The sequence below is a fragment of the Pongo pygmaeus genome, chromosome 11, assembly GCF_028885625.2.
Source record: "Pongo pygmaeus isolate AG05252 chromosome 11, NHGRI_mPonPyg2-v2.0_pri, whole genome shotgun sequence".
Classification (NCBI taxonomy): domain Eukaryota; kingdom Metazoa; phylum Chordata; class Mammalia; order Primates; family Hominidae; genus Pongo; species Pongo pygmaeus.
Window position 1 is genome coordinate 75,741,685 of NC_072384.2, and position 26,122 is coordinate 75,767,806.

General features: G+C 53.7%; 4 protein-coding genes across 7 annotated transcripts; all 4 read left to right on the forward strand.

Moving 5' to 3' along the window:
• The first annotated feature begins 685 nt into the window (after positions 1 to 685).
• HOXD12 (homeobox D12) lies at positions 686 to 3,384 on the forward strand. Its single transcript, XM_054479013.1, has 2 exons — positions 686 to 1,266; positions 1,413 to 3,384. Exons 1-2 carry the CDS (start codon positions 693 to 695, stop codon positions 1,649 to 1,651), a joined length of 813 nt encoding a protein of 270 aa, XP_054334988.1. The 5' UTR covers positions 686 to 692; the 3' UTR covers positions 1,652 to 3,384.
• Positions 3,385 to 7,961: 4,577 nt separating this feature from the next.
• Positions 7,962 to 19,864, forward strand: HOXD11 (homeobox D11). 2 transcript variants are annotated; one of them, XR_008501065.2, is made up of 3 exons: positions 7,962 to 9,032; positions 9,790 to 10,241; positions 19,751 to 19,864. XR_008501065.2 is itself a non-coding variant. In XM_054478083.2 (2 exons), exons 1-2 carry the CDS (start codon positions 8,249 to 8,251, stop codon positions 10,023 to 10,025), a joined length of 1,020 nt encoding a protein of 339 aa, XP_054334058.1. In that variant the 5' UTR covers positions 7,962 to 8,248; the 3' UTR covers positions 10,026 to 10,910. The 2 variants fall into 2 exon arrangements, 1 of the variants encoding a protein (XP_054334058.1); XM_054478083.2 differs by lacking the exon at positions 19,751 to 19,864 and having other exon boundaries at positions 9,790 to 10,910.
• Positions 17,195 to 21,130, forward strand: HOXD10 (homeobox D10). Its single transcript, XM_054478082.2, has 2 exons — positions 17,195 to 18,413; positions 19,751 to 21,130. The coding sequence occupies exons 1-2, from the start codon at positions 17,459 to 17,461 to the stop codon at positions 20,026 to 20,028; spliced, it is 1,233 nt and encodes a 410-aa protein (XP_054334057.1). The 5' UTR covers positions 17,195 to 17,458; the 3' UTR covers positions 20,029 to 21,130.
• A 968-nt stretch (positions 21,131 to 22,098) lies between these two features.
• Positions 22,099 to 25,812, forward strand: HOXD9 (homeobox D9). Of its 3 annotated transcripts, none has more exons than XM_054478084.2 (3): positions 22,099 to 22,270; positions 22,721 to 24,466; positions 24,815 to 25,812. In XM_054478084.2, the coding sequence occupies exons 2-3, from the start codon at positions 23,671 to 23,673 to the stop codon at positions 25,054 to 25,056; spliced, it is 1,038 nt and encodes a 345-aa protein (XP_054334059.1). In that variant the 5' UTR covers positions 22,099 to 22,270; positions 22,721 to 23,670; the 3' UTR covers positions 25,057 to 25,812. The 3 variants fall into 3 exon arrangements, with proteins under 3 accessions (XP_054334059.1, XP_054334061.1, XP_054334060.1); XM_054478086.2 differs by lacking the exon at positions 22,099 to 22,270 and having other exon boundaries at positions 22,575 to 22,902; positions 23,496 to 24,466; XM_054478085.2 differs by lacking the exon at positions 22,099 to 22,270 and having other exon boundaries at positions 22,575 to 24,466.
• The last annotated feature ends 310 nt before the right edge of the window (positions 25,813 to 26,122 follow it).

Consider the following 26,122-nt stretch of genomic DNA (forward strand, 5'->3'; position numbering starts at 1 on the left):
AGTTCTTAGCCATGGGGACACAAACCAGGAATAGTGTGGCCTCCTTCCTGGATCCCAAAATTGGGTAGTTTGTGATGCCCTTTTTGTGTCTGCGGCCTGGGACTGAGGGCTTAAGCAGCGAATAGGTCTTTGCTGCCAGATCCTCAGGCAGAGGTCTCTGGAGAAACCCTTTCTGTGGGAGTGATTGGGTTAAGAGTGACATTGCTCAGGCCAAGGGACAGAGCTCCTGGTGCCGCCGGACCGCGCCCTCTCCGGGCAAGTCGAGAGGCGCCGGTTAATGGAAAATGCCTCCGCTGCAACTTAAAGCCGGTAGAAGCAAGCCGGGGCCAGAAAGCCTGCGGAAAACTAATCGCAAAGCCAATCATGACCAAGAAGAGTCCCAAGGGACACTTGGGCAGAGGAACCCTCTTGCCCGATGTCCCCAGCTGCTGAAGCCGGGCCTGGAAACCCGCAGACTTCGCTCAACATGATTTGGCTCTGCTGGCAGCCTCGTCCTTCGCCATCGAACATTGCGGGTGTTATCATAATACTCTGAAGGGGGGGAAAACGGGTCGGGGGGATGTAGGCGGTGCTGAAATGACCGGCTTTGAAGAACCTGCAGGCAAAGTTTCGTCCAATCGTCTGAGCCTGTCCTCTTATTCCCGGTTGTAACTAAATACTGTTGCGAGCGCAGCCGAAGCCCTTTGTTGGAGATGTGTGAGCGCAGTCTCTACAGAGCGGGCTATGTGGGCTCGCTTCTGAATCTGCAGTCGCCAGACTCTTTCTACTTCTCCAACCTGCGGCCGAATGGCGGCCAGTTGGCCGCGCTTCCCCCTATCTCCTACCCGCGCGGCGCGCTGCCCTGGGCCGCCACGCCCGCCTCCTGCGCCCCCGCGCAGCCTGCGGGCGCCACTGCCTTCGGTGGCTTCTCGCAGCCCTACCTGGCTGGCTCCGGGCCTCTCGGCCTGCAGCCCCCAACAGCCAAGGACGGACCCGAAGAGCAGGCTAAGTTCTATGCGCCCGAAGCGGCCGCTGGGCCAGAGGAGCGCGGTCGTACCCGGCAGTCCTTCGCCCCCGAGTCTAGCCTGGCTCCTGCAGTGGCTGCTCTCAAAGCGGCCAAGTATGACTACGCGGGTGTGGGTCGTGCCACACCGGGCTCCGCGACCCTGCTCCAGGGGGCTCCCTGCGTCCCTGGCTTCAAGGACGACACGAAGGGCCCGCTCAACTTGAACATGACAGTGCAGGCGGCGGGCGTTGCCTCTTGCCTGCGACCTTCACTGCCCGACGGTAAACGGTGCCCATGCTCCCTGGGCAGGTTTGGGCCGGGATGGGAGGTGGGGTTCAAGGGAGAGTGTAAGGGGAGGTGAACCGCCTGGGGGCGGGCAATAGACAGAGTACGGGCTGGGTTGACGTGGGTTGGGGCTGTGTTGCAGGCCTGCCGTGGGGGGCGGCCCCGGGGAGGGCCCGCAAGAAGCGGAAACCCTACACGAAGCAGCAGATTGCGGAGTTGGAGAACGAATTCCTCGTCAACGAATTCATCAACAGGCAGAAACGCAAGGAATTGTCCAATAGGCTGAACCTCAGCGACCAGCAAGTCAAAATCTGGTTCCAGAACAGGCGTATGAAGAAGAAGCGCGTGGTGCTTCGGGAGCAGGCGCTGGCGCTCTACTAGCCACGCTCGTGGCCAGGGCTGGGTTGGATCTGCCCTTTTGGACAGAGGCCTTGTTTGGGGAGGAGGATCTGGGGCTAAGGCTAAGGCTTTTCCTTCGGTTCCTTCTCTGCTGGTCCCAGAATCCACCAAGAGATTTAGAGACCAGGCCAGCTGGGCTTCCTTGCTTTCCTCAGTCCTTGAGAAGCCCGTGAGAAACGTGCAGAAGTACCAGTGCAACTCTGGCTGGCCTTAAGGCTTCCACATTGGGGGACTGAGGTCACCTCTCCTTGCTCCTGACTGGGGCATTTGCACCCACCGCTCATTCTTGCTCCCTGGTACCTGGATTTCTCTGTTTCCACCCAATTCGTTCTCCCTTTCCCCCTCTCTCCACCCCCTTCAGCGTATAGCAGTCGCCTAGTTAGGGCTCAGAGTGGAAGGCCTCCTGAGGGAATGGAAAGGACTGTGGGTACAATTAGGTCTCTGCAGCAGAAGCCCTTTGTGGCAAGGCCAGGATCTTCACTCTGGAGAAAGGAAAGGGCACCATCCACCCTCCACCCTCCTGTCTGCCCTGGCTGATTTGAGAGGACAAAAGCCATACTAGATCTTCAGACTTTGGGAGGAAAAGGGAGGGAAGGAGCGGGGCTGGGTAGTGTGGTAAACTTGGAGATATCTCGAAATGAGAAATGCGAAATAGGCTGGCTATTTCCAGCTGGGTAGAATAGGGTGGAACCTTCATTTCCTGAAATGGGATGAGAGAGACTGGGGCTCCAGACAAGTGCCATCTCCAGACAAGACTGGCAAACATTGACCTGCTCCCACCTCCTCATACATGCCTAGGCCAGGCCCATGAACCCTGTAACTGGATCCCCAGAGCCTAGCTCTGGTCTGCTTTCAGAGCTGTTGGTCTGCTTTGAAGCTCTGTTGCACAGGGAGGAGGGAAAGATATCCAGGGGAGGAGAAGGGAGTGAATAAGAGGAGGAGGGGTGCTACACTCCAACTGTAAATATGGCTTTCCAGTTGAGGTGAGTAAAGGTATCGGTGTATCTTTCTTTCTTCAATTACCTTAATGGAACCCCACAAGGATAGGCAAAAGTCCTTCTCAAGAGTCAAGGGGAGGGGAAGGAAATCTCTTAGATTCTCCGCCCCGCTAGCTGCTCTTGACAAAGCAAAGAGGACCAGAAGTTCCTCTCACCGTCTCTACCATCTGCCAACTCTACCAGAGGCCCAGCTACTGTGCCCCTTCTGAGGCATGTCTGGCCTGTCCCAGTGAAGACTTTGAGGCCCTGGACCCTGCCAGGCTTGCCTCATGGAGGCAGGGGTTCCCAAATGCCAGGTGGAGTTGTTCTGGGTGTACTGGAGTGTCCCGCCTTAATCTCAGTGAACCAAGCCTCCCCCTGCCAGCTCATTCCACTATCCCTGTCTCTTCTCCCTCTCCTTCTGACATGTAGCACTCCTCCTTCACAATTCCTAGCATGATGCACAACAACCCAAGGATTCAGGATTCCTTCCCAAAGTCCAGTGATTTCTTTTCAGTGGAGGACCGGGCCCTAAACCTGGAGTGGGCCCCTCACAGAGAGCCCTGAGCCTTAGCCCAACTGACTTCAGTTGATGTTTAGACTAATTTCATTTTCTAGGCTATCTAATAGTTATCATGCATGTTTTGTTTTGATTTTGTCAAAAACAGTAGCTTGTATATATTAGACACAATATATACAAATGTTTTGAGTGAAAATAAATATCCAGGTCTGAGCCAAGGTGTCAAGGGGCTGAAGTCAATTTTTCAAAATGTTTTGGATTCCACCTTAATGTTTTTCGGGCCACCAAATTCGTTTTTCTATTCCGGTTGTTGTTTCACCGCGGGTGTTGACTGTTTGTTAAATGAGAAAATGGCTTCCGAGGCGGTCAGGAAATGGTGTATAAAAGCCTACGAACCAAATATGTTTGGAATATCCAAAAGGGAAGGACCATGGCAGATCTGAGTGTGTCTCACACATTAAGGGGACTCTCAGCTTGTTGCAAGTTGGGACTTCCGCACTTAGCCTAAATTCTCAAATTTTAAAGCTTGCCGGTATTCGGAGTCTGTAAAGATTTGAGGTTCTTCAGATGTCAAAACAAAACGTCTGTCTCCACCGAGTTTTGGTCTGACTTCTCTGGAACGGCTATGTCCTGCTAAATCCTTGATACCAGCAGGTTTACCAGAAGCCCAGCAGACTCCCTTGGGAAATGGGGCCTCAAAACTTCCTAGTCTATCTGAACCTCTAGCTTAGCCCAGGAAAGTCAGGGCCTGCTTGCTACTCATTTTCTTGCAAACCCCAGCTCCTAGCGGGTGGAGGTGGAAACTAGCTTTTAGCTAGAGGAAGAATTAGCAAAACCACTAAATCACTAACACTGAATATTCAACATTTCAACTCCCCTTCCCAGAAGCAAATTTGGTGTATAATTAAAATTTTAATTGTTCTTTAATTGTATACACACACACAACTATATATACATATATGTATATATATTCAATAGGAGAGAAAGAAGCAAGAGCTGCCAAGGCCCTATGGCTCAAAAGGATTCTCCACCTGGCTGGGCACATAGAGGCGATGGTACCCAGAGCAGGATCTCCAAGTCCGAGTCTGCATTCAGAGGTCTGCCTCCTCAAAAACAACTGAACAAAGGCTGAAGCCACACTGAGCCCTCGGAAGCCTGGGGAAAGAAGGAGGAAAGCATATGAATTCAGATCCAGGCCTTAAGACAGAAAACACGGAGGTCGTTTCTTTCCAAAATATATCATTAAATCATCGTGTTCTTTCTGTTTAGCTTGGGATGAGTAGGGGGAGGGGATATTCATGGAGATCACTCCTCAAAGAAAATTAAATTATTCTAAATATAAAAGCATATCTCTTGGTTCAGCAGTTTTTTCCAAATCTATCCCGTTTGCTATTTCACACAAATACAAAGACTCTGGTGTCTCCTTCCATAGCCCGTGTTCCCGCAGAGATTTGGAACCACTAGGAAATTTGTAAAAAAAAAAAAAAAAAAAAATGCTGAAGAGAAAGGACGCTAAAATCTGAGTGCTCAACATTCCCTTCAGAAAGACAAATGTGTCCTCTGAAATGCTGCAGTCCAAGCGGGCCTCTTGACCAAGAAAACGGTTTTAAAACGAGAAAAAAACAGCTTCGTCTGGCATTCAATCAGTTGGGAACTCAGAGGGCGGCGGGGAAGGGGGGACGCTTTTAAGGCCTGGGGGTTCTCCCCCAGGGAGGCGGGCTGAGGAGGCTTCCGGGATGCCGGCGGGTGGAAGAGAAATCTGGAATCGTTGTAAATATTCATGTGGGGGGATGCCCCTTCACCCTTCACCCGCCTCTCCCAGCTGCATTCCCCCCTCAGTGATAGTGGGGGAGGGCAAGGCGACTGCCCCACTGTCCTTAGACAAAGGTGATCTCCCCATATTTTTGTTCTCCAGTCGCTTGACTTAAGGAGTCCATTCCGAAGGCTCTGCAGGGAAGGAACTGGCTCTGGGTGTTTTCCCTGCGTTTCTCTTCTTTCGTTTCTTAAAAGAGCATAAATAATTAAAGTTTGGCAGGGAGGAAAAGCTTTCTTGCAGAACTGTAGTGGCAATAAATGAAATGACTCAGAATCCCTTCCCCAGTCAGCTTTTACGAGAGCTGCCAGACAGTGTCTGTTCACGTTCTCCAGATACCAGGGGCACCCTGACAAAGTTAAGGTCAAGTTAGTGTCTTATCTTGGGTGGCTCAAAATCACCGCATCGCGTCCCGGAGCTGTGCGGAAAGCTCTTTCTCGCGGAGCGGCTAGCTGCGCCCCGAAGGCCTGGTGCGCTCCCTGCGTTTCGGGTGGGGCCGCGTAGGCAAGGACAAGGCCACAGAACCGGGGTCTTCACGGTAGGTTCTCGAGCGGGACTCGCGGGTCCGGAGGCTGCGGGTTTTCCCCGGGTTTGGGGAATGGGGGCAGGAACTAGGAGGGAGCTGCGGCCAAAGAGCCAAGCGGGCTGGGACTGGAATGAAAGCGCTCTGGGCTGTGGAGTGGGTCGTGGGGCAAGGGTCCGCGCTAAGGAGCCGAAAGGGGCCGGCCGCCCCCTTCCCCTGTGCACCGGCGCGCCACTGCAGATGGCTCACCCTCCCCCGCCAAATCGCTGCTCCCGCCAGAGCTGCCGTCGCCATGTCGTTGAACTTGAATGGTTCGTCCTCCCCATTTCCCTCTTCGGCGGTCAGCAGGCTCCACATTGGGGGCGCCGGGCTGCCTGCGCCCCACCCCGTGCCTCCAGTAGAGAGAAGGTGCGAGAATTTTGCGAACCCCCAGACACATAAAGACCCGGATTGAAGTCCTCGCAGCTGCCCTGGGTCCTGAGCTACCGCAGGGCCAGTGTGCAGCGTCCGGGGAGCCATTTTAGGAGAGAGATCCAGGGGCGTCGACCACGAGCCCGAAAGGGAGAGGCTTGGGCCTGGGATGGAGATGGGGAGGCAGATAAGTGTGCTGGGGGTCTGGGTTGAGGAGAAGAATGTCAGCTGGAATCTGGGCGGGGGTGCCAGCTGTGGGGAGGGCGCACACAAGATGGGCAGTTCTAGTTGGGGGAGGCTCGATGCCCTCCAGTCGCCACAGACCTATTTGCGCAGTGTTGGGGGAGGGAAGCAGACATGGGAAGGGGCGGAGGAAGGAGAGAGGAAGGGAGAAAGGGAGGGAGGAGAAAAAGAGGAAGGGGGGGTACATCAGCCAGAAAATAGATATTAGCTCAGACCACCCGCCTTTTCTCTGTCTGTCCGCACGGTGGGCAGAGCGCACACCACCGGCACTGCAGCAGCCCGGGCCAGGGAGGGAACCAGCATCACAGCCAGCGCCGCCTGCCCTGGGTATAGGACTGAGGCCCAGGCCCCAGCTCAGGGATTGCCTGGGTGGAGGAATCTTGGGGAAAGGGGCAGCCTCCTGCCCTCGGTTCTGGGATTTGGGTTTGGGAAGAGACGGTTTACCTTTGAAAAGCGTCTGCTATCTCGGAGGTGGGAGCCCAGGCCTCGCCTGGACCCATGGGCTAGGAGAGGGTCGCGGCAGGCTGGGAGGAGAGTGAGGCCTTGGGGGAGTGGATGGGGCGCCCCACGAAGAGTCTGCCTCAGAGCCAGGTGACACAGAGGGGCTCCAGTAGGGAGTCAGGCTCTGCTGAGAACCCTTAGAGAGACAACCTATCTTGGGGGAGGGGCTGAAGTGACCATGCAGACCCAAGGGTACCAGAAGAGCCTCGGGGAAACGCGGCGTGGATGCGCAGGCCTTGGAGGGGCTCCGAAGCAATGAAGGGTCTGGGTATAAGGCGGACACCCAGGCCAGGCCTGAAAGCAGAGGGTTGAGGAGGACGGAGGTGCGAGTGTGTGGGGGTTGTCTCTTGTGGGGAGCCAGCAGGAAGCCAGGCACCCTGAGAGTAGGACTCCAGATCCTTTTGTTCACCAGACTCCCCAGATTCTAGGGAGGCCGGGGACCACGGGCTGAGCCCCCTCCTGGCTTTAGTGCTGAAGGGGAAGGCGGAGAGGCAACAGGGAGAGAGACAGAGACAGTAACACACAGCTTAGAGGAAAGGAGGAGAGAGGATGAGAGGACAGAGAGAGAGAGGAGAAAGGAGACAGGAAAGCAAGAGGAAGGACGAAGGAAAGCGGAAAAGAAGAGGAAGGAGAGAAGTGAAGACAGGAGAGAGAAGGGAGAAGACTGAAGAGAGACCAAGCAAGGAGAAAGAGAGACAAGAACAGAGAGGGAAACCAGAGAGGAGGGAAGAGAGCCGGGTGGGCACGAAGGCCCCGGCCTGGATGAGTGCCTAGGAGGTGAATGGCCTGGGTTTTTCCGAGGCCAGCACTCGCACTCCTGGGGTCAGAACCGGAAAGAGCCAAGTCACTCCGCTCTGAACGCGCTGGGCAGAGAAATATGTAAATCAGGGCTCCCTGAGCCCTGGAGAGTGGCGAAATTACGCCCGCCCGGTGAACAAGAAGCAACAAGCTCCCAGGCGGGTGAGCTGCAGAGGGTGGCAGAGTCGCGGGGGAGGGAGCGGCTGCAGTAAGGGGGGTGGGGTTCGGAACCTCACACCCTCACACCTAGTTCCTAGCTTCTAGGGAGCCTGGAGCCGGGCTCCCTCCACCCTCTGCTCGCTGCTTCTCTCCCTTCCCCCTTCCTCCCCCTCTTCCCCCTCCTTCCTCCTCCCCGCCGGCCTCGGTCCGCGTACTTAAAGCGGCGCGGGAGGGCAGACGCGGGCGGGCGGCCCGTTCGGGCGGTGGCAGATGCGCCTAGCGGTGGCAGCGGCCAGCGGCGCGCAGGTGACCGGCCTGAGGCGCAGCCTGGTCAGGGAGCGCCCGGGGAGAGCTGGAGGCAGAGGGCAGCCGATCCGCCTCCAGCGCGCGCTTCTCGGCGCCAGGAGCCGTCCTGGGGCGTGTTGGCGAGCGTTGATATAGATATAAGGACATTTCTCTTCATGGCGTCACGTGACATAATTACCACCAGAATCAATCAAGATGAATTGCACGTCAGCGCCCGGTGGGGATTTTTGCTTAGTTGATCCTGGCCCAAGCCTCTTGTGCAATCGATGGCTCAGGTTGGCTGCGCGGGAAGCGGCCAGGGGCTCGCTGGCGCGCACGCCGCGGAGCCATGAACGACTTTGACGAGTGCGGCCCGAGCGCAGCCAGCATGTACCTGCCGGGCTGCGCCTACTATGTGGCCCCGTCTGACTTCGCTAGCAAGCCGTCGTTCCTTTCCCAACCGTCCTCCTGCCAGATGACTTTCCCCTACTCTTCCAACCTGGCGCCGCACGTCCAGCCCGTGCGCGAAGTGGCCTTCCGCGACTACGGCCTGGAGCGCGCCAAGTGGCCGTACCGCGGCGGCGGCGGCGGCGGCAGCAGCGCGGGGGGCGGCAGCAGCGGGGGCGGCCCCGGCGGGGGCGGCGGCGGCGCGGGGGGCTACGCTCCCTACTACGCGGCGGCGGCGGCGGCAGCTGCGGCGGCCGCGGCGGCCGAGGAGGCGGCCATGCAACGCGAGCTGCTCCCGCCCGCGGGCCGCCGGCCGGACGTGCTCTTCAAGGCGCCTGAGCCGGTGTGCGCTGCGCCGGGGCCTCCGCACGGCCCCGCGGGCGCCGCCTCCAACTTCTACAGCGCGGTGGGCCGCAATGGCATCTTGCCACAGGGCTTCGACCAGTTCTACGAGGCGGCGCCCGGGCCCCCGTTCGCCGGGCCGCAGCCCCCGCCGCCGCCCGCGCCGCCACAGCCCGAGGGCGCAGCCGACAAGGGCGACCCCAAGACCGGGGCTGGTGGCGGCAGGGGCAGTCCCTGCACCAAGGCTACCCCTGGCTCGGAGCCCAAGGGGGCAGCGGAAGGCAGCGGTGGCGACGGCGAGGGCCCCCCGGGAGAGGCGGGGGCCGAGAAGAGCGGCGGCGCAGGTAGGCACGGGGTGCTGGGCGAGCGGTGGGCCCGGGGGCCGCGGGGGAGGGGGGGCGGCGGGGGCCTCCCTCTGCTTGCGCCTTTTTATGTGCTACTTTATAAGCATTCGAAGAGGTTTATACATCCTATAAGATTTCCCGGGCCGTTGTAAAGCGTGTTTATGGTAGGAAACCAATTTAGGTGGGCTTAAGGTAGACTTCGAGGAGGACATTAATCGCTGTAGAGAGCCTTTTCCCAGTTTTGGGCAGGGGGTTGCTAGATACCATGGAGGGAGGGAGGGAGGGAGATTTCCAGCCAGTGTGAGTGCATACACCGGAGCCTCCCGCTTTTAAGGGAGAGAGGCGGGGGGGGTGGGGAAGTGGGGGGAGTTTGATCCTTGCACTGGACTTTATCCAAGCCTCTAGCTGACGCGCGCCGCTGGAGTCAAGCAGATGCCCCGGCGGGCCCGCTCTTGTTTCTCTTCCCTCAGGTTCCAGTTTAGAGCCTGCCTTGCCCTCTGCTTCCCCACCTCTGTGCCAGGCTCTGTGTGTGTGTGTGTGTGTGTGTGTGTGTCCGGGCGTGAACACATGTCCACGCCCGCACTCTCTCCTGTGCCCGCCCATATATCATCCCCCACGACGCAGGCAGGGCCTTTCAGCCGCGGCAGAGAATGTCCCCAACGGGGCCAGGGCCTGGCCCTCGCTCAGTGGCCTGGGCGGGCTGGTGGGGGCTGGCAGGCAGCGGCCTCTCTCACCCCTTGGTCTCTTTGCCTTGCAGTTGCCCCCCAGCGGTCCCGGAAAAAGCGCTGTCCCTATACCAAGTACCAGATCCGCGAACTGGAACGCGAGTTTTTCTTTAACGTGTACATAAACAAAGAGAAAAGACTTCAACTCTCTCGGATGCTCAACCTCACTGACCGGCAAGTCAAAATCTGGTTCCAGAATCGCAGGATGAAAGAAAAGAAACTGAACAGAGACCGTCTGCAGTATTTCACTGGAAACCCCTTATTTTGAGAGCTCCAGGAAGCGCCCCCTCCCCAGCCCCACTCACCCACCCTCCTTCCCACCAGCCTGCTCTCCGCAGGCCCAATGTCCTTGGGTTTAATGACGTCTCTTCTCTGTGGAACTTCACGATTCCTTCCCACGGTCAACTCGGGACCTCCCAGCGACCACTGCAGCCTGCGGACGAGGCCGGGACTTGGCCGAGCGGATCCTAATAAGGGGAAAATGGTAAATGCAAACGTCCCTTTACAATTTTACCGCCAATGTGCTGTCGTTCCTCCTCCCCCTCTCCGCGTCCTCGTGGGGACACGGCGGGGTCTCTAGGAAGTTGGGCCGGGTTGGGGGTGCTAGAAGGCGCTGGTGTTTTGCTCTGAGTTTTAAGAGATCCCTTCTTTCCTCTTCGGTGAATGCAGGTTATTTAAACTTTGGGAAATGTACCTTTAGTCTGTCATATCAAGGCATGAGTCACTGTCTTTTTTTGTGTGAATAAATGGTTTCTAGTAAAATGGAGGTTACAGCTTCAATACACTGCATGAATTCTCCTCTTTGAGGTTTAGTGCCTCATTAGGATATTTTAGTGGCCAGGACCCATGCAACTGAAAATCGAATGAAACACTTTTTAGTCCCACTAAAATAGTAGTCGTTCCGTCCCACCACCTCTAGGTTACACTGGTTTTAAAAATCATGTTAGTGATGAATTTCTGAATTGATGATGTGACCAAGCAATGCTGGCGCTGCCTTCTCCAGGCAGTAAGGCTGGGGCAGCAGGAACCTAAGAAGCAAACTCCCACCCCCACCCTAGTCTAGTGAACTTGGGATTTCTGAAAAGACAGCAACCATTTTAAAAAACTGGTTAGAAAATCCAAATGATCTCTTACAAGCTAACAAGGAGCCACAGTACCTTAAAAAGAAACCAAAATTAGAACCTTCCATTGAAGGGAAAAGTTTTCGAAAAGGAAGTCATCAGTAGGTGGAGAGGGCTTGCTGATATCATAAGTGGACCTGGAGCAGGGAAGGTAAACCCTCCCCGCCCCCACTGTAATAGGGCCAGGAGCTGCAGACCCTCTCACGGCATTTATCGCTTCAAGTTAAAGAATGTGGTGAGGGCTGTACTGCACTTTATGTTGCAGGGCCAGGCCAGGCTGTTTACAAAACCTTGAACTGTCTAGACAACACCATAAAAGCCAAAGTTCTAAACAGCTTAATTGGGTTATATTATACACCTTCTGGTGGGCCCAAAAGAGATTTCCGCAATGTGCAATAAACTGGAGAAGTGAGAAAAGCTCTCTCTCTGAAAAGAGTGAAGTGAATCTTATGACTCTTAACCTCTCCTAAGCCCAAAGACAAAATATAAATCTATAAATGCACAGTACCCCATGCATCTTTCAAGGAGTCATGCATTTCAAAATGCAATTTTAAAAATTGCTAAGCCTTATTTGGGAAGGAAAAAATAAGTGCATAAATGTATGCCTTTGAACTTCCGAAATGTCAAGGTCATCACCTTTAACCTTTCTGAATAATTAGGCGCCTTAAGGTTCTTCTTGATTTTCAGCTGCCACCCACTCTCACACATACATGCTCACACGTAGCCAGAGCCACACACACATTTATGACCACACAAAATCATACCAGGAGCTCACCATAAATCTAAGAAAATTCCTAATTTCAGGATCAATAACCTTAATTTCCCTGCAAAGGTTTGTGTAATGCAATAGCAGTCAACTTCTTTTGAAAAATACTGATTAGATTAAAATGCCTGCTAGCTGTTTTCACTACAGCTAGGAAAGGCTGAGAATTCTGGCGGGGGTTCTTAAATAGTAGTCCCCTTTGCTTTAATGAAGAACTACAGTTTTAAAATCAAGCATTTGAAAGAGGAAGTTCTGTGTAGCCTTACACTTTCATTAAATTTGAAAGCAATTTGCCACCCTGTGAAATAAATTATTGCACTTTCTATAATAAGGAACAAAAGGAAATATAGTTATATTGCTTTTAAAAGCATCCTTTGGTGAAAGATGCAATGGAAACAAAGCCTACAATCGAAAAATTTCGTTAAGAAGGGGATTCCTTTGGTATTCTAGACATCGGTTAAAATTTTAGTGCCCTAATAGTATGATCATTTCATGAGCTTGAAACAGTTTTTTTTCTTTCTGTTTCCATCTATTTTTTAAAACTGCATCTAAACGTAGCAAGCTTGTGTGCCCACCACCCAAGGCAAGCCGAACCCGAGATACCATTTTCCGTTTGCAGGGGCCTGGAGATCCACACGAGGGCGCGCTCACGTTCCAGAAGCCGCCTTTGACCAAGAGGCCGCGGTACCTTATCTGTCCAATACTGGATTCTAACAGGCAACCTCAACCCCTTGGAAACAGGCGGCAGCTAAGGTGTTTGCTAGTTTATTTGTTCTAAGCAGCCACGAGGTGTGAGAAGTTGTATAGAGACAGAAAACGGAGCAATTAGATTCACGAAACAGTCTAATCTTTGTCTCTTTAAAGACAAAGCTGTTGCAAAAGAATATCTTGGTATAACTTGATGGTGTGGAGGAGAGAGTTTTAAAAGATAAATGTATGCATTTCGAAATATGCTATTGCCACTGCTAGTTAATTAAATTAGGGAAAATCAATTTTCTTGGTTTCAGTGTGGAGACCCTTGTCTAGGGTTGGACACCCCCCACTAACATCCCCCTCCCCCCCGCAAAAAAAAAAAAAAAAAAAACCTTCATCGGTTTTACCCCCTCTCAGACCGCCTGGGATGATTAAAAGGCTTTTGTTTATAACAGATCAGGGCGCGGGCCACTTAGCCAAATGTCTCTCAGAAAAAAATAAGACGCGTGGGGGACTGGGAGAATCGTTCTGGGAGCCCGCGGCCGTGCCTGGAGTGCGCGGCTACCAGTGGCGACCGGGTGGCGCCGGCAGGACTGTGAGTTGGTGTGCCCAGGCCTGGCTGGGCTGATGTGGACACGGGAGGCAGCAGGCACTCAGGGGGAAACGTTTATACTTCAAGGCGTTGTGGAACGGGGAATATATTTGAAGCAAACGGGCTTTGCCTTTGACAGAACACTGGCCACCCTTCCAAGTTGCACGCCGGTCTTGAGCAGAGTTGAATTGTGGCTCTCAGAAGCAGTGCATTCGTTGTGTGCCCTCCTTCCTCCAGCAAAGCCCCTGACCTTGGGGAGGGCCTGTGTTCCCGTTCGGAGTTCACAAGAGAGGAGACAGGGCTCCCGGACAGTGGCCTCTCTAAGGGAGGATGACTGCCCCCTTTCCCTCCCCGAAGTTCATTGTGAAGAGCCTGCAACCCCCAGAATTAGCGCCGGCCTTGTTAGCCCTCCAAGCCCTGGACCAAAGGCCCTGGGGCCTGCCGCTTGCCCCTCTCCCGGAGCTGGCCTCAGCTTTGGTGGGGAGGCCGGGGTTCCAGTGAGCCCCCCGGCGAGGCTTCAACGAGTGGCGTGGGTGTTCCCCGCGGGCAACCTTGGCTCCACTAGTCTGCCGCCGGTCCAGCTTGTCTATAGTGTGGCTACCTTTCCCGAGGCTGAACGGGTCCTCGGTCTATGTGGAGTGAGAGCTGCCCTCCCTAAATGTCGTTGTGTTCCTCTCAAGGCGGCCCCAGCGGCTGCACATCTGGCTGTGCGGGGGCCCCTTGGACTTGGCTGGCAGCCGCCTGCGAAACACCGCTTCTCAGCGGTCTGCAGTTCCTTTCCTCCCTGCGCCCAAGATGGGCCTGACAAGGGTCCGGGATCACACCAGAACCTCTGGGGGCTGAAGACCTCTCCCCATCCCCATCTTTCAGAGTGTGTGGGGCTTGCGGAGAGTGGCCTTGGATCCTGAGGCGCCAAGGTCTCCGACTCTGAAGTGGAAGGGAAATGCGCGAAGTAGGAGCCTTTTGTGTCTGTGCAGAAAGAGGCTCTCCGGCTGCCGGCCCTTGTTGCACGTCTCGATAGACCCCTTATTGCATTGGTGGTAGACTCCCCATTTGCCCCCTAGATTTCCTTTCACCTTGGCTTGGAGGTGCACAGTGCAACCCGGAGGAGCGCCCTGGGAAGACAGCTTTTAATTGACTCTATCCGCTCTGTCCCCAAAGAGTGACACAGCCCAGAGGTGGCTCAGGACCCTAATCCGGGGTGACCCTAAGAACCCACAGGTCCACTCAGGCCCAGGGCTTCAACTTTTCTTCCAGGAGACAAGAGTGCAGATGCAAGCCACTTTTTGATTACAAGTGCTAATATCTTGCTCAAGCTGTTCTTTTAATTTTTCCCTGGAAAGAACTGTGGTGTCTTGGTACAAATATGGGTATTCATCTCCTTTATGGTGCAATATTGATTTATTATTAATGATAACTGCTCCAACTGATCTAAAGATGATCGAAAACATCAGCTACATTAAATACTCGTAAGCAAAATAAAGGCTGGCCTGTAGAGCACTGCCTTTTTATTCCATTTGTCTCACCTCAGCCTTAGAGTCTTAGGCACACTTTCCATCCTTTGGGGCTCAGATCATTCTTTTGTATTATTTCTATCTTGCTCGATTTTTTAATGATAAAATATCTCAAAATATTGACAGTCTCTTGTCTCAAGGAGCGGGTCTGAAGGCAGAAATTTTAAAGATAAAAAATAGAATTTTGTGAGAACAGATTCAAAATTATGTCTGATATACACATTTTTGTCTGTGAGTAAAAACCTATTTAACTCTAACCAATATGGGAGTGACTTTGAGCTCAAAGCCACTGAAAGCTGAAATGGAAAGGTCCTCAGATTCTGAAGACACATCCTGCCTATTCTGGCTCACTGCAGACCTACCCGAACGCAAGGAATTGCTTGTTTTTAGCCTGTATGTTTTCTTCATGTATAAATAAAAATTATGAAAGGGCATTTGATGGGCATAAAATTCCCGATTAGATTAAACAGTCTTGCCTTGCTTAGGGTAGGGAAAATTGGGCAAACAAGTTCCCAGCAGCTCTCCTGGCCGAGATGCAAAAGCGCGACACTCGATACTGCTGGAGCGCCAAGCTAGTGTCAGGGCGCCTGCGGCAAGTGAGTGCAGCGGGCACTTTATCCAGCCTTGGGCACGCTTAGCCCTGGCTCGAAGCAAGATCTCTACTACGTGAGAAAGCAAATTTCAGGGCGCTGGTCAGTGGCTGTTAGCTTTGAACAGTACCTTAGCAACCTAGAGTCAAAAGTTATGTTTTGTTTTGTTTTGTTTTTCCTGCCATCCTCAACCCCAACCCCCAAGCTCGAAAACAGCCACCCCTGTGGAAAGGTAATGTTTAAACCTCAGGCTATGCTGGGATGCCGCAGCCAAAGCAGTTAGAGGCGCCAGGCTTTTAACCTGACAATGATGTTGTATTTGAACAGCTGCGTAAAGGTTTAAAAGGTCTGTCTCATTGCCACCGCGGAGTTTTTTAAAAGAGGTTATTGTTTGGGCGAGAGCACTGAGAGGGAACAGGCGAAACGGTCCCAAGGCCGAAAATAATGTTCGATGCTTGTTTCCACCAGGCCAGGGGAGATTCCTTTTTGGGAAGAGGGACAAAGGGTTTGTTGGGAAAGGTTTTTGTAAAGGAGCGGGCGGGCTACTAGGTACCCCAGAATGCTGAGGCGCTTTAATGAACATCAGGCCCCAAAGAAATGTTCTGTTGAGATGGAAACCCAATTTACCCACAAGTTCAGTCTCTGGGCCTGAAATCCAAGGCCAGCCCATGCCCCAGCGAGTATGGGGAAAAGAGAACACAGATGCCCTCCCGGACTGAGAACTGGATCATGGTCAGAGTTTCTGGGGCCGTTTTAGTTTCTTGGCTGGCAGGAAGGGAACCCGGCAGGCCGAAGGATGGCTCCAAGCCCTGGCCGGCCCCTCACTCAGGGCACGTCTTTGGAAATCAAGGTTAAAGCTCCCCGCTGCTGCCCCGAGGCCCGGGCTTCCGCAGGGCAGCTCACCCGCCTGCAACAAGAGAGAGAGGGAGGAAGTTGTTGAAGTTTCTCATAAAACTCTGAGTTTCCATGGTGGTAGTGGTGGTTCTTTAATGAGCCGGACCACAACCCCAGACCTTATCCTCTTTATAGAAGTTTCCCTCACCAAAGGAAACAGAGAACTAAGATTCCCACCTCCTTTCCCTCCCTTATCCAAGCAAAGCCTTGTCAAATAATTTTAGGAATTGTCCAAAACTGTAAAACTCAACTTCTGACAAAAGTATAGCTTTTAATATTTGACAATTTGTATTAAAACAAAAATTGACCTTCTTGGTTAGCAGCGAAGGGAAAAAATCAATAGTATAATTTTCAATAATTCATAAAGCAAACGCCATTATGCTAAATTTAACTATTAATCTTATCCTTTACAAAGTCTCGATTGATTTGTTAATAAAGTATCTTCCCGTGTGTGGCAACAGCGGGCATAACTCTTTAAAAACCTTCAGAAGCAAGAAAATTACCAAGTAGCCCAAGAATGTAGATGAGAATTTTATTGATCGCCCTGATTCTTCTTAATATGTATTAATAAATTCCACAACCTTTTGTACCTTGCACTTGTCAGAAACCAATGCTTTTACAAAATCCATAAAAGGAAAACATTTTTCTTTGCAGAAGAACCAAAATGACACCTTTGCATTTCTCTCTGTCCTTCTTGGCCCAGTCAGTTTTCTAAAACTTCTGGATTCTGAGGGTCAGAGTTTCCCCTTTTCTTAAATTATTTTTTCCTCTATTCCTTCCTTTTTGCCCTCCATTATCAGGGTGTGGGGAGAGAAACCTCTGTTTAGTTCTCCTGCAGGGAGCCCGAGGGACGCTTTCGCGGATAGTGAACTGCTGGCAAAGAATTGTCTCTGGGCTGAAAGCTCCCAGAGGTCCGGCCCCGCAGAGGTCAGGGTGTGGTTCCTCTGAGAGCCGAAGGCTCGTGTAGCCCTCCGGGGTGCATAGGAACCTGGAGCCAGGCAGGAAGACCGAGGGGGAGACAACGCCGGGACCGACCCATCCATGGGGATCCGGGCCCCGGCCCTCGCTGCCCTTTTTGCCTCCGCCCTCCGAGAGACACCTTGGCCGCTTTTTAGCCCCAGGGGATCTTTCCTTTGGACCCCTGGGGTGGGATGTCTCAGGGCCCGCGGAATCCGCGGAATCCGCGGAAGTCGACTCACCTTCCCGCTGGGCTGCCCGGGACTAAATTAACCAGCCTGCGCCCCCACCCGCTTGTCCTGGACCCGGCCCTCTTAAGCGCGTTCTGCCTGTGTATGTGGGGGGGATGCTTCTGTGCGCTGGCGCCAGGGCACTCTGGCTTCCCTCCCCGTCCGTGCGTGTCCACTTGGAGGCCCCTAGAGCTGAGCCTTTCCTTCCGCCGGTTGGGCCCAGGGGCCGAAGCGGGGGACGCGAGTGGGGCGGGCTGGCCGAGCGAGCCCTGGAGAAGCGGACGGGAGGGCGGCGGAGAGCGCTGGGCCGGTTGTCTCCAGCGCGCACTATCGCGGGCGCGTAGTAGATGTCGCTGTTGTCCGTGCTAACGCGGCCGGCCGGCCAGGCTCTGGAGCACGTGACCCGAGAGGAGGCTGCGGCTCAAGGCCATTTTCAAATCTCATTGGCTTGGTTGTCATGTGGTCGGCAGAGGCATCCACAATTACACGGGGAATGTTTTCCTAGAGATGTCAGCCTACAAAGGACACAATCTCTCTTCTTCAAATTCTTCCCCAAAATGTCCTTTCCCAACAGCTCTCCTGCTGCTAATACTTTTTTAGTAGATTCCTTGATCAGTGCCTGCAGGAGTGACAGTTTTTATTCCAGCAGCGCCAGCATGTACATGCCACCACCTAGCGCAGACATGGGGACCTATGGAATGCAAACCTGTGGACTGCTCCCGTCTCTGGCCAAAAGAGAAGTGAACCACCAAAATATGGGTATGAATGTGCATCCTTATATACCTCAAGTAGACAGTTGGACAGATCCGAACAGATCTTGTCGAATAGAGCAACCTGTTACACAGCAAGTCCCCACTTGCTCCTTCACCACCAACATTAAGGAAGAATCCAATTGCTGCATGTATTCTGATAAGCGCAACAAACTCATTTCGTCCGAGGTCCCTTCGTACCAGAGGCTGGTCCCTGAGTCTTGTCCCGTTGAGAACCCTGAGGTTCCCGTCCCTGGATATTTTAGACTGAGTCAGACCTACGCCACCGGGAAAACCCAAGAGTACAATAACAGCCCCGAAGGCAGCTCCACTGTCATGCTCCAGCTCAACCCTCGTGGCGCGGCCAAGCCGCAGCTCTCCGCTGCCCAGCTGCAGATGGAAAAGAAGATGAACGAGTCCGTGAGCGGCCAGGAGCCCACCAAAGTCTCCCAGGTGGAGAGCCCCGAGGCCAAAGGCGGCCTTCCCGAAGAGAGGAGCTGCCTGGCTGAGGTCTCCGTGTCCAGTCCCGAAGTGCAGGAGAAGGAAAGCAAAGGTCGGTATGAGCAGAATTGCCACCCCAGCGGGGCGCGCAGACCGGGAACCCGGCAGAGAGGGAGTGCCGGGGTGCCCAGAGCCGAGCCGGCGCCCGACTTGGCAGGTGCTGCTCCGCCTGGCTGTTAGAGGGGTGATCTCAGCCCTGAGATAGTCCCCGCTTCTCCCCTGCTGCCCTGGCCCTCCCCTCCAGTCCTGGTCCCACGCTGATGGCGCCCGGGCAGAGGAAAAGCTTCCCGGTTTTATTTTTCCTGAGCTAGACCTGAACACAACAAAAGAGCGCAAAGGAGACCTGCGGCTCGTAAACACGACCCCAGAGCCTCCTTTCTCCTGCTCAGATTTGCAGTTCCAGTTTTGCCTTGAGCCCAGTGATCCTGTTCGTGTTCAAGTGTATGCACCCCGCATCCTGCGAGCTTGGGGGTGGTGAGGGGAAAGAGATGGCTGGGCTGGTTGGTGCTTGAGCTGGGAAACAGGGCTTACTGCCTTTGCTGGGCTAGGTAACCTTGGCTTTGTTTAGGAAAAGTGCTGCAGGCTTTGCAATCCGTCGGCAAAGAGCGCAAAGGTGGAGGGGGAGAGTGGAACCCGTATTGCCCTCCCTGCAAGGCCAGCCTTAGGGCTGGGCTAAGGCAAAGAGCCAGGGATCTAGCTTTTTGAGAAGGAACCCTGCTCCTCTCCCCCAGTGCTTAGAGGTGGGCCACAGTACGGGGCTCCCTTTCTGGGGGAATGCTTTTGTGTGGAGGCAAGAAGACATGAAAATTAAGGAAATTCTGGGGAATGCAACAATACCCAGGCAAGGCGGGGGAAGGTGTCTCGCTTCCCCATTTATCTTTTGAAAGAGAATGGGCACCTATAAACCTGACTGTTGGGCTCCCTGTCTGCCTAGAAGAGGTGGGGAAGAAGTGGCAGATTTGGGGACCTGAGGCAGCAGTGTGGTTGGTAGGCTTGTCCAGGCTTGTGGTGGCTTATTCCCCTCTGTCCCTGTTAGGAGCTGAACCCTTAGAATGTTGCTGGGGAGATCTGGAAAGTTTACTATTGTACTAATGTTTCTACAAGTGAGAAAGTTGAAAGAGAGAGAGAGAACCCAAATGCAGACTGTCCTGCCATCATGTCATTTAAGTAACGTGGCATCAATGTAAGATTCCCTTCCAGGGCCCACTTCATGTGAGTAATGTTTAATATTAGCATTTTCCAAAGCGGCCTGGCTGCCAGCAGGGTCATGGCCAAGGGTACATTTGAACAGTCTGAAGAAAAAAACAAAAACAAAAACCAAAAAAAAAAAAAACCCAAAAAAAAAACCTCTTGATTTTTTTTTTCTTCTTCTCCCTTTAATTTTGTTAGAGGAAATCAAGTCTGATACACCAACCAGCAATTGGCTCACTGCAAAGAGTGGCAGAAAGAAGAGGTGCCCTTACACTAAGCACCAAACGCTGGAATTAGAAAAAGAGTTCTTGTTCAATATGTACCTCACCCGCGAGCGCCGCCTAGAGATCAGTAAGAGCGTTAACCTCACCGACAGGCAGGTGAAGATTTGGTTTCAAAACCGCCGAATGAAACTCAAGAAGATGAGCCGAGAGAACCGGATCCGAGAACTGACCGCCAACCTCACGTTTTCTTAGGTCTGAGGCCGGTCAGAGGCCAGGATTGGAGAGGGGGCACCGCGTTCCAGGGCCCAGTGCTGGAGGACTGGGAAAGCGGAAACAAAACCTTCACTGCTCTTTGTTTTTCGTTTTGTTGTATTTTGTTTTCCTGCTAGAATGTGACTTTGGGGTCATTATGTTCGTGCTGCAAGTGATCTGTAATCCCTATGAGTATATATATATATATATGTATATATATACATATATATGTACATATATGTATATATACATATATATGTACATATATGTATATATATACATATATATGTACATATATATATAAACTTAGCACGTGTAATTTATTATTTTTTCATCGTAATGCAGGGTAACTATTATTGCGCATTTTCGTTTGGGTCTTAACTTATTGGAACTGTAGAGCATCCATCCATCCATCCAGCAATGTGACTTTTTCATGTCTTTCCTAACACAAAAGGTCTATGTGTGTGGTTAGTCCATGAACTCATGGCATTTTGAATACATCTAGTACTTTAAAAATGACATATATATTTAAAAAAAAAATTAAGAAAACCCACAAGCTTGGAGGGAGGGGGACTTAAAAAGCACATTACAATGTATCTTTTCACAAATGAATTTAGCAATTGTCCTTGGTGAGATGGGATATTGACGATTTATGCCTTGTAGCCTTTCCCTTGTGGTGCATCTGTGGTTTGGTAGGAGTACAACAGCAATCTGTCCTTTCTGTGCATGTTCTGGTCGCATGTATTATGCAATAAACTCTGGAAACGAGTTCGCTCCCTCTGCTTTCTGAAATGGAAATACGTTATGGTGGAAATGAAAGCCTATGGTGAGATTATCTTCTGGTTACACTCCCTGTTTGGGGCATTTGGGCAGGGGAGTGATAGACGAGTAGGGGAAAGGAGATGGGGGAGAAAAGCTGGAGGAGGCCTAGGGTGTTGGATTTTGGCAGTGGTTGGGGGAGAGGAATGATAAGCTAGCCTGAGAGTGAAGTTTTCATAATTGGGAGGAAGGGGAGTCTCCTCTTTCCTTTCCCAGTCCCCAGTGATAGTAACATAATTGCGCTCTCAATGGTTGTGAGCTTTCCTCTGGCCTGAACCTGGTAAGTAAGCCTATACCCCAAGCCACTTTCTCCTCAAAGCTTCCCATTTGTGTGTTTTCTCCTCTTTGGTTTTGGTTGTTTGTTTTTAATGCTTTCAGTGGCGTCTTGGTGATTTCTGGCTGGCGAGCAATCATCAGGGGCTAGGTTGAAGCTAGTCTTGCCCACCTGGAAATTGCCGGCCTCCATTACAGGAGCAAGGACAAGCAGCAGTGTAGCACTGCAGCGGATCCAATTCTGCCCCTTTTCCCTCAGCCCTACCCCCATCCCCAGCGCAAGACAGCCAGACCCCAGAGAAGCCGAGGATGGGTGAGTTTTCCCATCCCACTTTGCCTTGATCTCCTTGTGGACGGGTTTTATGCTCCGTTATTACCTTTTAGTGGCCCACATGAAATTTTTTTAAAGGAAGAAATGAAAAGATTTTCCCCAGTCAGTCTTTCCTCTATTTAATTACAAAATGCTGGTGGGAACTGCTGCATCTGGGATGCAAGAAAATGCAGAAAGGGTGACTGAAAATTTTGCAAATGAACATGACTTCCCATGAAGTCTAGTGTTCCATTCGCTGCCATGGCCCAGGAGACTCCCACCAGCTTCCACCGGCTTCTACAGGATCCCCACTAGAGAGCCCAGACTTATCTAGTCCTGTCGGGGAAAAGGGAGAAGAGGTCTTGCAGGAGAAAGCTAACAGGAAATTCATTACCCCAGGTCCTGCCTGCAGTTTCAAATAGCTTCCAGCAGTTTCACAAAACACATCCTTTGCATTTCTTCCTTTTAAATGTTTCCCTAAGAACGATCCATTTAGGTGCTATAAGTCCTCAGCCAGGGAGTCTCTGGGACACTGGCATTCAAAATTTTAAACTTCCGCCCCAAAACCAGGAACATTCCAAGACCGAACTCTTTTAGGGGGCCATTTCCTGGGGGTGGGGGAGAGGGCTTGGAATCAATGCTAGATTGAAAACGTTGTAATAGGTTTGCCCCATACTTAACACCGGTTGGGCAGGAGGAGGGTAATTTTTATTTAGCCGTTTCTCCGATCATGTGGGGAGCACCATTAGTTGTTGATAGCGGGCCATGTATCCGAGGAAAGCCTGAGCTACAAGGCAAAGGCATCCCCTCTGGAACAAAATCAGAAAGCTATTGGCAAAGGTAATCAATCAGGCCATAAGTAGCCATTTACCCCCTTCCTTTTCGGGGCTGGAGGTGGGCCGGGAGCCCTCCAAGGGTGAGCTGGGCAACTTGTAGAGCGAGGAATATGCCCTCCGCCGCTGGCGCCCCGGCCGCTTTTGTCTGGGCTCCCAGCCGGGCTTCCGAGGCTTTGTACCATGGATTTGGGAGTGACAATGGGCATTTCCCTCAGATTCAAGGCTGCTCAACCTCACCTCTGTAGGGGGAAAAAAAATCAGAAGGGAGTGGCCCAAGGACCTAGCCATTCGGCTGAAATTTTTAGACATTTTGGGAGTCTCCTCCGAGGCCTTTAAGTGCGAACCGCGCGAAGCGGCCCTGCCGGGGGAGACTCGCTGAGGCAGGGCTGAGGCGGCGGGCGGGAGCAAGCTGCTCTAGCATTTGGGCTCTGCCCTGTGTCGTGTTCTCTTCCAGGGCCTTTCCAGCATCATCGGAGAAGACGAAGCACCCTGGCCGCCACTGTCCGTGCTGCGCCAACTCGCCCGGCCGCCCGCCCTTCCGAGGGCAGGCAGAAGCCCATCTGTGTCCTCCGCCGCCGCGCCCGGCCGCCCCGGCTCGCCCCTCGGGCCGCGGCGTGTGCCCAGCCTCACGTCGGGGTGTGTGTGGCAGCGCGGGCGTGTGTGAGTGTGGCAGGGGGAGGGGGCCCTCCGAGCTGCTCCATCCGTCCGTTTTATTAGGGACACATTAATCTATAATCAAATACACCTCATAAAATTTTTATTGAAAGGCATAATATCATTACAGAGGTCTTCCACCTGTTTTAAACAACACGACAAGCTGTGAGCAAGCGTGTGTGTGGGGATGTGTGGGGAGGGGTGGGTGTGGGGAGGGAGAGAGGCGAGGGGAGAACAGCTCCCCTCGGGCGCCAGGGGCCGCCCCGAGGGCCCGCCTGCCTCGGGCGACACCGGCCTGGCGCGCCCCCGGCCGCTCCGTGTGCCCTGGACGCGCCGCCCGCGGCTCGGAAGCTGGAGAGTCAGCGACGGGGCCCGACTGCGGGACCCAGGGCTGCAAGAAGAAGCGAACAAATAGTCCCCAGCGCCTCCTCTGGATGCGGTCGCGTCTGTGATCCTGGCAGCCGCTGGGCGGGCCAGGCCAGGCCGGGCCGGGCCGAGCCGGGCACATGGACCTGGGCCTGCGGGCTCTAATTGCGGCGCTTATGTTGATGATTTTTTTTTTTTTTTAATCACAGCAGCCTCCAGTTTAGCGGACTGATTTACTCTTGGTATTGGTAAATATGATCACGTGGGCTGCGCGACCAATGGTGGAGGCTGCAGCCTGCGAACTAGTCGGCGGCTCGGACGCCGGAGGGGAGCGGCTCGGCGGCCCACAGTGTAACCTTGGGTGGGAGCGCGGGACGCCTCAAAATGTCTTCCAGTGGCACCCTCAGCAACTACTACGTGGACTCGCTTATAGGCCATGAGGGCGACGAGGTGTTCGCGGCGCGCTTCGGGCCGCCGGGGCCAGGCGCGCAAGGCCGGCCTGCAGGTGTGGCTGATAGCCCGGCCGCCACCGCCGCCGAGTTCGCCTCGTGTAGTTTTGCCCCCAAATCGGCCGTGTTCTCTGCCTCGTGGTCCGCGGTGCCCGCCCAGCCCCCAGCAGCTGCAGCGATGAGCGGCCTCTACCACCCGTATGTTCCCCCGCCGCCCCTGGCCGCCTCTGCCTCCGATCCCGGCCGCTACGTGCGCTCCTGGATGGAGCCGCTGCCCGGCTTCCCGGGCGGTGCGGGCGGTGGCGGTGGCGGTGACGGTGGTGGTGGAGGCGGCGGTCCGGGCCCCGTTCCCAGCTCTGGCCCCAGCGGCCCAGCCAACGGGCGCCACTACGGGATTAAGCCTGAAACCCGAGCGGCCCCGGCCCCCGCCACGGCCGCCTCCACCACCTCCTCCTCCACTTCCTTATCCTCCTCCTCCAAACGGACTGAGTGCTCCGCGGCCCGGGAGTCCCAGGGGAGCAGCGGCCCCGAGTTCTCGTGCAACTCGTTCCTGCGGGACAAGGCGGCAGCGGCGACAGGGGGAACCGGGCCTGGGGCAGGGATCGGGGCCGCGACTGGGACGGGCGGCTCGTCGGAGCCCTCAGCTTGCAGCGACCACCCGAGCCCGGGCTGTCCGCTGAAGGAGGAGGAGAAGCAGCATTCGCAGCCGCAGCAGCAGCAACTTGACCCAAGTAAGTGCAAAAGAAATTGCCTCCTGATTTATTGCTGAAACCTGTAAGGCTCGAATGTGCAAAACTGATAGTTTTACTAACCTATAAAAACGTCTAGACGCCTACCCAAGCCTAGGCGAGCAACATGCATCCATAAAAATAGCTTCCCATAACCACCTACCCTGGGCGCTCGGTTTGTACGGTAAACAGAGCGCGGGCATTAAGGCTTTTTATGATAATTCCCCCCAAGTTGTGAAAAGCGACCATCCTTGGTGAAATTAATTTAACGACCTCTCTTCCCCACCCTGTCGTCTCTCCCTGCCTCCCCTCCGCCCCTCTCTCCCCATCTCCAAACCTCCCTCTTTGTAGACAACCCCGCAGCGAACTGGATCCACGCTCGCTCCACCCGGAAAAAGCGCTGTCCCTACACCAAATACCAGACGCTTGAGCTGGAGAAAGAATTCCTCTTCAACATGTACCTCACGCGGGACCGGCGCTACGAGGTGGCCAGGATTCTCAACCTAACAGAGAGACAGGTCAAAATCTGGTTTCAGAACCGTAGGATGAAAATGAAAAAGATGAGCAAGGAGAAATGCCCCAAAGGAGACTGACCCGGCGCGGTGCTGGCGGGAGCGCCCAAGGGCAGCGGATTTGTTGTTGTTGTTGTTTTCCTTGTGGGTGCTTGGTGCTTGATTTCCAGAAACTCTCCAGCGACTTGGACGTCTTTTTTTTTTTTTTCTTTTTCCTTTTTAGATAGAAGTAACTATGTGGTTGGTCTCTGTGAGGTATTTGGGGGACTCTGTATTTGCTCGTTTATGTGTTGGAAAAACCAAGTGGCTTTGGGGTTTCGCCCTATCCCACTCCCTCCCTTTCCTGCTCCATTGATTCTTTAAGAAATGCTATATTTTGTGAGTGCACGCTGGCTTGGGGAGCCCTCTCTTGTGTAAATGTCCCCCATGTTTCTGAAAAGTGCTGTAGTTTAGTCCCCTCACCCCCAGCACTGCCCAAACAGGGGCCAAGTGCGCCCCAATTCCAAGAATGAAGACAGAGCGACAACAGTGCGGACACCCCGGCTGCTAGCCCACCGTGAAGCCCGGCCGGGTTGCCCACCAGTTGCGAAAGCCCCCTTTCCTCAGGGAGCACGCGGGACCTCGGCGGAGATCTCCAGTGAGGCCTAGAGAGAGGAGCCCAGGGCCTCGGGCGGGTTGGGGTTTGTCCTCAGTGCATTGGACGCACTGCTCTCTCCCCTGAAGGCTGGGCTCGCGTGGGCGGCCGCGGGTGGTGGCCCTCCCGGTTCCTGCCCGAGGACCAGTTGTAAATGTTACTGCTTCCTACTAATAAATGCTGACCTGATCAAATGGAGCCCAGACGCTGGCCCTAAACGTTGTGTGCCTGCTTTCTCTGCCTCTCTGCAAAATATCACACTCAAGATATTTCTCCTCTACCCCTGGGAGGGGGACATTGTTAAAAATTCAGGGCCCTTCCACCTGACAGATCTCTCTGATGTGTCTCTGCCTTCTCTGCCTCACATCCCTTTATGTAGGCAGATGCAGCAGCACAGACCCTGTGGGGGGACATTGGTGCCTCCCCAAGCCTGGTTCAAGGTCCTCCACGACCTCTGTGCTTGGGCCCAGTGTTAGCCTTGCAGCAGCGCCCAGAGAAGCCAGCAGGCCCCAG